At 41.9% G+C, this 12,547-nt stretch overlaps 1 protein-coding gene across 4 annotated transcripts in view; it reads right to left on the bottom strand.

The window, feature by feature from the left end:
- Nucleotides 1-12,547, bottom strand: part of raraa (retinoic acid receptor, alpha a) — a 134,721-nt gene that overhangs the window by 12,552 nt on the left and 109,622 nt on the right. For all 4 annotated transcript variants that reach the window (XM_041973128.1, XM_041973129.1, XM_041973130.1 and 1 more), the window contains one exon: nt 874-1,022. In XM_041973128.1, the coding sequence (XP_041829062.1) occupies nt 874-1,022 (149 nt within the window). The remainder of the gene's footprint in view (nt 1-873; nt 1,023-12,547) is intronic.

Raw genomic sequence — 12,547 nt, 5'->3', positions numbered from 1 at the left:
TATTTTGTCTGCATTTCTACACTCCCTCTGCTTGTCCCTCCTTACTTTTGGCTGCATGTGCTTCTTGTCTAATTCTGAACGGCTTTGTTTCCTTGCTAATTTTATGAAGGCATGATCACAAAAATTATATAAAAATAATGAAGAATCGAATGGTTTTTCAATATTGCCATTGTAAAGATACGAGCTTAGCATCTTGTGGTAACATTTCATTAGATTTAACAGATCCCTCCTCCTCATCTCTATCTTCATCTGAGCTTACACAACTCCTTGTCTTGGAAGCAGTGAAATAAAGAAGTCTGTGTTCACACGAACAGGAGAACATGTATGCACACACCCACACACATACATACATACATAGCCACAATCAACTGATAATAGAGCAGGTGGGGGTTAGGAGGCCTCTTCAGCACCTGTGCAGTGAGGCTGTATTGATAATGGATGACCGATACGTGGACACGTCAGCAAAGCTGATAAAAGGACCAACAAGATTAAAAAAAAACAAAAACATCTGAAACCTTTACAGACAATAAAATTTCACATACTGTGCATGATAAGAGGCACGTCCGTCATATGAGAGATCCTGTTTTATGATGTTTGAGTGTTAAAACGGGCCAGTGCTAGCTGTACAAGTCCTATTTGATGGTTACACAACAAAACATGTGATAATGCTAGTCATGCTAAATCAAATTCCAACATTAACAGAAAAAACTCACAAGGATGTGAAACACCCAAAATGACCTGGCTGATATTTCCATCATCTGAGTGTAGGCTGTAAAGACCCCCCCCTTTTTTTTGTGTAAATCACATGAAGGTTATAAGATTGATGAAAATCTTGCTTGCTTGGCAGATTCATAGGAAGGCCAGGAGTCTCACCTTGCAGCCTTCACAGGCGCTGACACCATAGTGGTACCCTGAGGACTTGTCCTGGCACACAAAGCAGGGTTTGTATACACGGGGTGGCGGGGGAGGTGAGGGAGGGCTTGGCACTATCTCTTCTGAGCTGGTACTCTGGGTCTCTATTGCTGTAGAGAGGAAAGAGCAAAAAGAGCGGTTAGTGAACAGATCAGATGCAGGACACACAGAGATTCAGCATTAACTGATATCATTGGGACAAACACACAATCTCACAAATGCACACGTGCCCTCAGATCTTAGCAACCCAGAGCACACAGATACACTGTTAAATACATCCAATACAAATCACCAGGAGAGATGACTTATAGTTATGTTTCATAAAATAAAACAGCTGAAAATGCAAGGACAGCTTCCTGATCAGATGTGTTCAGACCAGCCACGGGAAATTCTCCGTAACATGTCCTCAGACAGCTCGTAGACACACGTTTTCAGTTCAGTAAAGCACCAATGAATCGAGCCACTGCAGCATTCGTATATAGAGCTGAAATTTAGCTTTTTTTAGTGCGGGTGATACAACAAGAGGATGCATTGGCAATACAGTTGAAAGACAGGGTTTCTCCCATGATATAAGTCCTGGAGCTCTGACTTCATTTTTAAAAACCGCATAGCTCTTTCAAGTACTTCAAAATACTGCAGGATCAACAGCTTTCTGCACCAGAATCCTTCAGACCGAGCAAGCCTCACATCACATTCAAACTAATACCCATTAACCCTTTAACACCCAATCAGTCACCGGCGATGCAAAATGACATTTGTCATCTCATTCCTGGTACTTAAAGGGTTAATTTATCTCTCTTATTTAACATGACACCAGTAAACAAAAGGTTAAATACACACTGTCCTTATCCAGTAAAGGTTACATTAACCAAGCAAACAACATATGGGCAGGGATTAGGGAGATGCAAACTGAATACATGTAATTTGTTTCAGACTTTGACCTCTGCATCTTCTCTAGTAGTTCTTTAATCAATTATAAAAACACGTATTCACAGCTCAGACCTTCAGCCCCTTGTCCATAATCGACAAGTCCATAATCCCGGCTGGACAATTTTGAAGATGAGCTGGCAGCAGTCTTGGAAATTTAGAGTTTTTTTAAAAGATAGCCCCAATTCTGTAGTATAAAACTGATTTCTTATTGCTTATAATTTTAGAATTTACAGATTGTTTATTAGAAATATATTCTAATGATAGGATGAAGCACTTGAATGCGAGCAGGTATTGAAGACACAAACATGAAGAGGCAGCTGTCTGAGGAATACCATGGCTGAGAGTTAAAATCAAACACAGAGGAAAGAAAGATGAACAGTTACTGGTCTGATACCAAAGAAGTAAAGCTAGATTGGTCTGCTGGGACAATGAAAGTTGATCATTTCTGAGAGGAGGATAGGATAGATAAGAGATGCTTGTATATTTAATCAAAGTGGTTGTTTTTAATCTACTAGTAAAAATTAGGTTTTGCTCATGGGAAAGCTAAATAAACAGCCTATTTAAAGCAGGAAAGAGGACAACCTACCAAGGGGACTTTACCTGGCCCTACCTTATGAAGATTTTAAGCTATTGCTATTGAACTTAATGGGCACCGGTCCACCAAACCTCTCCATCATAAGTGAACACTTTCTCAAACCAGCAGTGTAAGATTTTACAAATAAAATCAAAGTTTGATACATTTAAGATCATGCCAAACAGGTTCATACTATTGATTAAACCACTACCTGTGGGTAATAATACATAAGAGAGGATAATCTTGCAGCGCCCAAAAATGTTCAACACTGCTCCTGCATGATCAGTTAAAAAAAAGGAGGGAAAAAGACTACTGGCAAGTGGCAAAAGAGGTACCTGCACCTGCACACTTGTGTCCAAATAAGCTCATTTTTATTCATCACAGTGGGCTGGAAAAGCTGGACTATAAGAATACACTCCATATGACAATAAGTCAAACAATCACAGTTAACACACCTAAAACTGCATGTTACACCTAGCAAAAATAAAAAGGCATTCCCCATAACCCACCTATCTACATGAGCCATAATATCATTTTACAGTCTGTGTGCAAGTTTCTGCTTGCAAGTTTCCATTTACATGCAGCAGATGGTGCAGATGAAGAACCAACCAACCCGATAACCATGTTAACATAAAGTTTCATGGGGGAAAAAAAAACAAAAAACAAAAGAACAATCACTGTATGGCAAAGTCTAGCCTCTCCACAGTCTGCTAATCATGTCCAAGTGGGCTTCAGGTGTCCGGGACAGTTAAGCTATACACAAATAAAGCTCACATTGCAACATGTAACTGTGACACCCAATCGGGCCGAGCACATTAAGACATGTCACTTCTGAGGACCAGACGTCTTCTGCCACTTTCACACCAACAACAAACTTGAGAGCTCTCAGTGTAAATGGGTCAGTATGAGTTAATGGATAAAAGGTGTTGTTACAGGGGTGACACAGAAATGGTTTCAATATCTTTGAAAGAGGAGATGTCTTTGAGAGAGCAGTAGGGAATTTAAAGTAAAAAAAAAACTTTATAGATGAAGGGTGGAGCAAGGTTAAACAAAAAGGCAAAGATGTAGATAACAAGTCAGACATAAACCTGCTGGAATTTTCCCTTCAAACCTGGAAACAATAACATAGATAATTATTAATTAAAGAGGAAAATTCGTAGACATATGGTAATACTTAAGAACTAGTTATTTTTATTAAGTGGGAAAGTGAGGGGTGGTTTTGTACAGAGGAGGTAAGGAGTCATTCCCATCAGACGTGAGAAGAAGGGCGGACTGTGGGCAGGGAGAGAAGCTTTGCCAGTTTTGCTATTATACTGATGTCATGATGACCCATTGTTACCCATGTCACTGGACAATGCAGTCACTACACACGTCAAGCAAATTAAGCTTAAAGAGTGCAGCCCTTACATAACATATATTTTCTCATTAGCAAAAAAAAAACACATTCAACACACTCTTCTGTCTCTCTTGATGTGGACTGATTACAGAGCTGCATTATTAGGATGATTACAGACCTTTTCATCAATGTTAATGCATTCATTTAAAAAAAAACAAAACAAAACAGATGTTTTACACACACATATGCAAAAACTACATTTATGCCAAAATCTTTATAGGCTATAGGCTTTCACACGACCATTAAAAAGGCTCAATCAGTTGAACACAAACACAGATGAATGCTCACAGAATGTACACTCTTAATGAGAGCACCCATGGAAATCTAGGACACAAGGACAAGAGTCTGTGAGGGGGCTGGCGACCTGTAATTAAATACAATGGCTGGCTTCTGGAGCCTTGTCAAGCTGAGGCATGGAGCAAAACAATGGCAGGCCTGTGGACGGAAAGACATAGACGCAGAGAGGCTCAGCAGAGAGGACGGAGCTACTTAGCCCTTCAGCAGCCCTCATCCAGGCATTATTCAACACTAGCCTGCGTCCAAGCTCTCATCAACAACAACCATCATACAAGCCTGCCTATTGTATGATTCACAAAGAAAAAAAAAGAAAGAAAAAAACATCATATGCTTAAACACTGGAAGAACTGACTCACTCTAGCCTGGAGAACTTCCCTTGATATCCTTTCAACATTTCAGCACTGGCAAGGTTTCCAGGCCAGAGCCCCTCCGGAGCTGGCAAAGTCACCACGGTAACCAATACTTCAAGTACAGTTAGAATATCACTCCTTTATCCAAGACCGAGCCACAATAAATAGACAATATCGCTTAGGGATGCAGCCATATTATCTAGCATCATTGCAAATATTTAGATTAAAAAGGAAAAAATAAATAAATAAAATATTAGCCAAGAGCTCCTGATAAGACATCTGGTATATTTATTTGTGCTTAGTTAGGTGGGATGTGAAACAGAAACATTTAATCAGAAACAAGGGTGAATTAAAGTGTGCAGCCTGGCATGCTGTCAGACCAGTCCCAGCAGCAGGAGTAAACAGTACGTCAGGCAAAAACAAATCTGGCACGGCACTACGTTTAAACAGCAAAGGTCAACCAAATAAAATGAAGCTTTGCCTGAGAGCTGATTACATCTGCAAAGTATGAAAACCAGAATTTAGCAAACACTTCTTAAAAAATTAATTATGATTTAACACTGTTTACACACTTTTTCTCCATAATTGTGAAATGTACTTATCTCGTAAATCCAATTCTGAATGACTAATGTGTCATTCTCTACGATACAATTTATTTGGATCCCCTCCCTTGATTCACAGACAATGATTATAACACAAGCTGCCCCCACGTGTCTTAATAGCTTAATGCAGTGAAGTGTTCTCAAACTCAGAGCCAAAGCACTGGTGATTTAATTAATTTCAAGTGTGAGTGGTCTGTAATGCTGCTCTTCAAATTTACTTTGCATACATCTTGAGCTGCAAGTGCACTTAGAGCGAAGCCGAGCCAACACAGCCACGTCCTCCATAAGCAATTACCGCAGGACTAGACTTAAATGAACAAATATGCACAAGACTGAAATGAAATCTATTCTGATGATGAACTACCCTCAGCTGTAATACTGACATAAGATAGCCTGGCTAACATCAGCGCTTCAAAGGACACCAGACTAACACACATACACATTCACACACAAGCCCACTGGTTATTATCAGGCCTCCAGACACTGGGCGATCTTGGCCCAGTGCAACTGAGCAGTTCTTGAGGTTCAGCCTTAGGCTAGTCTTCTGAGATTTGATTACCTTCATCCCCACTGGTTACTGGGCCTGGCTGTGAAGCATATTAATGAGATTTCCCCATCATTAGAGGGACGCTAACTACATTAGCAGGCTGGCAGGCTGGACTGTGGTAAAAAGAACTGGAGAAAATGAAGGCCGAAGGGATGATGGGGGGGTTGTCTTCCACTTTGTTGAATCCTACTCAGCCATGGACTATTGTGTTCTCTGGGTTCCATTAGGTTAACTGGACAGACACATCCACACACACACACACACCCACACACACTCCCACCATGTGTTAAGTACATGGATGAACATATAGTCATCGATTTGTCTTTTCATGCAGCAGAAGAGACATCAGACAGAGGAGACCACCATGCCACAGGCTGCTGAATTAAGGCTAGCTTATAATAATGTATGATAATAAAGTGAAATGTCTAATGAGGGGGCCCCAAGGATAAAGAACCCCTCACAAAAGTCATGAATGTCAACATAAAAGAACCTGCAGCAGCCTCAGAGGTTTTTTTTATGTGAAATGAATCAGACCTACAAGTGAGCAGAACTACAGGGTGAAGCTAAATGTCCAGTTTATTTCGGGTTTCCGTGCAGGACTGTGTTAACTACTAGAGAAAATAACACACACGTGTGTATGTGGAATGCTTTGTCAGCACTCTTCAATTACTGAAAGAGGAAATGGGACTATTTCCTTGCTTACAGGGAAATCCTGCCATTCTCTAACAAAGAGTCATAACAGCTCTCTGCTGAAAATGGATTGGGCTCCATTTGCTCACTTCACACCGATTACTGCCAGCAAAGCCACGCATGCCATTTGAATATGAGCCGGGGTGAGGGTGTACACAATCACACGCTAGCAGGCACGCACAGACTGACAGCTGTAAGAAGAGCACCAGTGGGGTGTGTTTGTGTTCAAACACAGAGTGTGAACAGTTATTAGATGGAGAGAGGGAGGAATCTGATGGCAGGGCAAGCAGGCATAAGTGAAAACCCACACACAATCAGAGGAAGGGGAGCTGGTGGGGGTTGACATGGGATAGGAGAGCAGACAGCAGCCTCACGCCTCCTATATTCACTGTAACCAAATCCAGCCCATTCTCTCCCACCTCTTTCCACCTTCATCTCCCCCTTATTCATACCTGAGCCCCTTACTGAGTCTGACATCCTCCTCTTACAACTTGTATCTTATGCAAGGCAACCCCTCTATCAAAACATGAATCCTTCAGACATTCCTGACAATATTTCCTCTAAATCTGATGTTCACAGACATGTAAGAAGCTTAAAGAATCAAGCCACAAAGGGCCTTCAAGTCGTTATTTTACTGTCACTTGATTTGTTGTTGATTCTGAAGTATGTTAGGCCAGCAGGCCATTTGACACTGCTTCCACTTTTATAAAGCCAAGTTAGGAGGATTAGTGTGGATTGCCCTGCCTGATGGTGCCCCCACCTAAGCTATTTAATGAAGAAAGGCTGGGATAGAGGGGATGTTCCAACATCAATGGGTCTCCAAACTTTCCAAATTAAATAATGGGAAGAGTTTTGTAGTGTTGCACAGTAATCCTAACAACTTTGGAAACAACTAAACATTTTTACATTTAATGCAAAACAAGCAGACATTGATCAAACTTAAGAGTTTAGTCTGATACTACTATCATTTTTTGCGGCACATGGCTCAGGGTTTGCAGTGGTCCATGTTTCAGAGAAATGACAGCCGAATGTTTTGCAAACATTGTGGAAATTCAAACAATGCAGACAATGCAGAAATTGATGTGACAGCTTGAGCTTGAATTGTGCACCATATTTTGAAGGCTACACCGACTCCAGGATCCAAATTTTGATGGATAGCTCTCCAAACTGAAGCTATATAACTCCCCAATCTAGAGTGTAACGGCAAGAGAAACACACATACGCAGGTGATGAATGAGGGCTCGGGCAAAGGCCGAAGGGCAAGGTGGTGCAGAGCAAGGAGCTGCTCTTGCCTATTGCCAGGAAATGGCGATGTTTGTCTTGGACACAAAGTGGGGAAAACACCAGGTTTTGTTTAGCATTAGTAATTTATGACATCTTTGCATCTGCTTGACCCAGGGGTTGTTTGCATGCATATATTGTGTATATGATATGCAATTTTCCTGTTTGCTACAAACACAATAAAAAAAATGTACATACATGTGTAACAATGGTTGCGACATTGCGAAATTTTATCTATGTGTGCAAGAGCCTATGCGTGTGAATGTCAGCATGATCTTGTCTAAGCAAGGCCTGGTTTTTATCAGCACAGTGGCCCCCGCTGCGTTCTCAAGTCCTTCTGAAAGGGGCCCAAGACAACTTTTCTCTCTTCCCCCTCTCTCTTTCTGTGCTGCCAGGCCTCTGAAATAACAACACACCAGGTTTTGCTATCAGTGCTTGTCGGCAAATGGAGACAGAACTGAGAACATGTGCGGACAAACTAGAATGTGGGTATGGAGGAGTAAGGGGGGAGGGAAAAAGGTGGCGAGTGATTGAGCAGATGGCAAAGGTGACCAGACAAAGACTTCATGTTAACCATAGTGGCTGCTGCTGCCACATGCCAGACTTGGAACAATTAATTATGGAGATTCCTGACAAAGCACAGCACACCTACAACACAAATAGTCTAGTCAGTGTCGGGATATTTATGGATTTAATTGAAAAATAAATAAATAAGCTCATTCATAGAGTGCCATTTTCCTGGATAGGACCACCGGATCCCTGGCAACAGCGCTCTCTTGTAACCACGAGTTAGATAGTCCACCTCCACCCAGCAGCTGTCAATGGCTACTGAGTGACAGTGGGACGATACGAGCTGGCACATGCCCCAGGGTGGCTGGAGTTATCTGGCATGAGTTAATGGTGTGGGACATGATGGTGGCAAAAGGGGGCAAAAGTCAGCCCTTATCGACTAGAGGATGCCAGGATGTGTTGGGGCACAGCGGAGAGTATAAGCAACCTGTAATGCTCAGTGAAAGCATGATATCAATGTTAAGACTATGCGTGAGAATGTAAAAAATGTCAGTGAGGAGGGCTTAAGTAGGGATTGTGAGCAAAGGCTGGAGTGTTAGTGGGGTGTGGGCCTATGATTAGCATTTAATCCTCATAATGAATAAAGGGAATGTTAGCTTGCAGTGGATCAGCTACTGAACACAAAGTTATTTATAGGAACTGATTAGTTGTATACCATCAGTTGTGTATCCTTACTGATCAGGGAAGACACTGGCTGAAAAATGAAGTGTGTATCTTGGGAGAAATCTTTGGAGAAAGATGAGATAAGTGACAGAACAAGGATGGGGCCGTGACACAGTAGACAAATTTTTCAAAGGCAGGTAAAATAAAGGCTGTGCATGGTGGCTTGTTTGCTTCAGTGAAACTTGAGTGTAACCTCCCTTTGTCAACTCTTTGATAACACACCCTTCCTGGAGTATCTTACCGCTGGGATATTTAATAATGCATAAATCAAGATCAAGGTCATTGTAACAGGAACTCGTGCATGAGTGAAATCACAGACTTTTACAAAATGTTCACGAATGCTTCTGATCCACTTATATGGAAAACAGCTTTACGACACATTAAGTCTCCGCAATGCTTAGTAACTGGGCCCCAGTGGATGACTGTGTCCATGCTTTCCTCTCATGCATACCAGGAGTGCCAAAGCAGTACTAAACCTGGGCCACCCAAACCACAGTCTCACTGTGTGGCCAGTCAAACAGACATTTACAACCATTGTAACATCAAAATAAGCTTTGCTTCCCGCTACTCCTGAAAATATTTCTGGGAAAAAGTACTGTTAAAGAGATGGGTGCAAGGAATGACATGAAATAGAGAGAAGTGGCTGTAAGCGAAGTAAGTCTTTTAAAAAAACATTATGGATGCAAAATGTAGGGACAGATGACTTGAATTAGTAAGAAGATCATGAACACATTTCTGCCCTAAGCATCTAAAAACAATCACTGAGAAAGAAATCCTTGAAAATGCATCTTGTACACAAATGTGTCTGCCTGTGCTGAAATTGCACCTACACATTAACCAGACCCTATTTATCTTTATTGGGCTGAGCGCCACACACAGTGCCTCTCAGTGTTTGAAGGCCAAAGGACTGTCATGAATGCTTATGCTCAAGTGTTTGCTCTTCACTCATTCTAACAGAGAGGTTATCTGCCCATTGACACTCACTAATCCAATGTGACTGGCAGCATTCAAGGCTCTCCATACTTAGGCGCATATTCAGGAGTGGAGGAAGCAGGGTCATAAATATGGAGGGAGCAAAGGGCTATTTGCATTAGAGAGCTGAAGTGGACCTGGAAGGGCCAAAGAGGAGGTGGATATTTAAAAAAAAAATGGGGCTGAACAAGGGATCAAGAGAAAATGAAGAAAGAGAAGAGGCTCATGAGGACCTGGGGAGAAAGAAAGATCACCGGGGACAGGCTTTGTCATGTTAAACTGCCTTTCTCAACGCATGTTCTCCCTTTCTCCTCCTCCTCTCTCCCCCTCTCCATGGACAGCACAATAGTCAATCGCGGGGGAATAGATTACGAGGGTTTGATCTTCTCAACTTCAGAGAAGGAGTGTGACAGTGGAAGTGGGGGTGAGGGTCGCTGGTGCAGCATGTGCGTGACTCGAGCGGATGGGATCATGTGCTCAGTGATGCTTGATAATTTTCCCTCTCACCGGGCCGCTTCTCTTAAAAATCCTCAAAACTCTTTAGGTTTGCCCCCTAACGTACAAGTGAACATGAGTTAGAGCCAGTAGTTAAACTTGCTTGTAATTTAGCTCTGCCTTCAAGCCACAGCAGATTAATGTGCATTCTGCTACCACACATGAGAAACATAATGACTACAGTTCCCTTCATAAATTAGCTCCAAGTACCAATGTTAGGTTTTTGAGTTGAAAGGGTATTATTGTGAATGTAAAAGGAGGCATTTCGAAAGGTGTGGACAAGAAGAAGCAGCAGGTGTGTCATTATCCTGTCACTGCCCTGTTAAAGAGCTTGATGATGCCATGAGCTGAGGGGGTTAGTATGTGAGCACAGGCCTAAAGTCCTCTGGGAAACAGCTGAAATATTTTAAATAACCAGACGCAAAGACACACCAGCTATGTGGGCACAAATCACCACACTGATCAGTTTTCATATGCATTGAGAACTTATTCTGCAGAGGATTTGATAAACTGGAGTTTAACTTGGCAGCACACCTGAGTCCCCTTTCTTTTTTCCTTTGCATAAATACCTCAACTTAAATGCTGCTCAAGCAGCCGTTGCTCCCATGCTGATCCACACTAATGATGAGCGATGACAAGCGCTTGATTCAGATATCTGATTTGCAGTGTCAGGGGGCTTTTTAGTGGAAGATTTGGGCAGAGCAAGGGGTGAACGGGTGGGTGGGAAGAGGCAGAATCATTTATCCTTTGTGTCAGTGCTGATGCAAAAAAAAAAAAAAAAAAAGTAAAAAAGAGCAGGTGCTTTTCAATAGGGACATTAAGTTTGCTATGTGCTTAGGACAAATGGCTGATGAGAACAGGCAGAGTCATCAGGGAGTGCAGTGGGATGTTACTAGAATTTAATGAAGGACATGTTTAACTTCCTCGGGTATGGGTTGTGCTTTTACCCTCTCTGTGTGTGTCTGTGTGTGTGTGCTGTCTGTGCCTCTGCAGACACTAATTTCCTGCATGGATCCCTGACCTTTCACTGTAGCCTGGGGGGAGCCATTTGATCACAACACACATACACAAAACACACACTATTTCCTGTGATATGGCTGCCCACCAGTCACTGGACTGGTTATAGAGAGACAGAGTGCTGAGCTTCTCCCTTTACAATAGAAAATAGAATAAATATATTTAATATTGAGGATATATTTGTCAGTATTATCGTGGATAAGGTAGCCTGTGATAGGTCTCAAGATTATTGCTTTCATAGTGGGTAATGTCATTTTAATGAAAATATATTTTTTTTTATATTTTCTTATTTGTATATTTGTAATCAATATGAAGGTTTGTGCATGTAAGGCCATTACAATCTACAGTACCTTGTGATTCACTGAAACAGTATGTGAACTTTTGTAGTGCATCTGAAACCTATTTACAGGGCATGAATACAGTATACAAGCACTAGACATGACACCGGCCTAAATTTCCCACAATGCAATGAAGCAATAAGTAACTTGACAGGAAAAAAAAGAAAGATGTTTTCAACCCACCTTAAAGTGGCACTGAGGCTCTCAGTGAGTAAAGTAGTAATGAACACTACTCTAGTGTATCCAAAAATATGTTATTTGCTCATAAGCATGTTAGCAGAGTGAGGATGCCGTGTTTGTACAAAGTTTCGGTGCAGGTAAAGTTCTAACATGAACACCTGAACCAAAATATGTATCCATGAGTAAAGTTTCAGAATGCCTCCTCCTCCTGTGAGTGTGTGGGACATAGATAGTGAAGAAGACTGAGCAGAAGTAACCAGAAGCTAGCCTTCAGGAGAGCTTTTTGTGAATGCTTCCAGCTCCCCCTCTTGCCCTCTTTCCCCCTGGGATCCAGTTAACCCCCAGCCAGCTGGCCGTTTCAGACTGCTGCCTCTCTCAGGTTTGTGTCCAGGGCCTCATTATGACCCTCGGGGTGACTGGGTCCTTATTTTTTGCAACCCAGTTGCACTGCAATAGAAACACACACAGCTTCCAGTTAACTCTGTCCATTAAGCTAAGTGAGGCCAATCAATTATTCAACCCTTTCTAATGTATAATTCAGGGGATATGGGGGACTGTCATGAATGGCGGCAAACACGGGTGAGGAAAAAGTACAGTTCTTTCAATTCAAAATGTAATTTAATACCACAAATCTCCAATGCCATTTTTTCCAGGCGAGAGGGCAACAGTTCAGAGCAACAATAGAAATAATGTTAATGAGTAATGAGTAACACCAGCAGGAAAGCACACTAAC

This window comes from Melanotaenia boesemani, chromosome 21 (genome assembly GCF_017639745.1).
Source record: "Melanotaenia boesemani isolate fMelBoe1 chromosome 21, fMelBoe1.pri, whole genome shotgun sequence".
Taxonomy (NCBI): domain Eukaryota; kingdom Metazoa; phylum Chordata; class Actinopteri; order Atheriniformes; family Melanotaeniidae; genus Melanotaenia; species Melanotaenia boesemani.
Note: the sequence above shows the minus strand (reverse complement) of the source record. Positions and strands in the feature narration are given on the sequence as shown.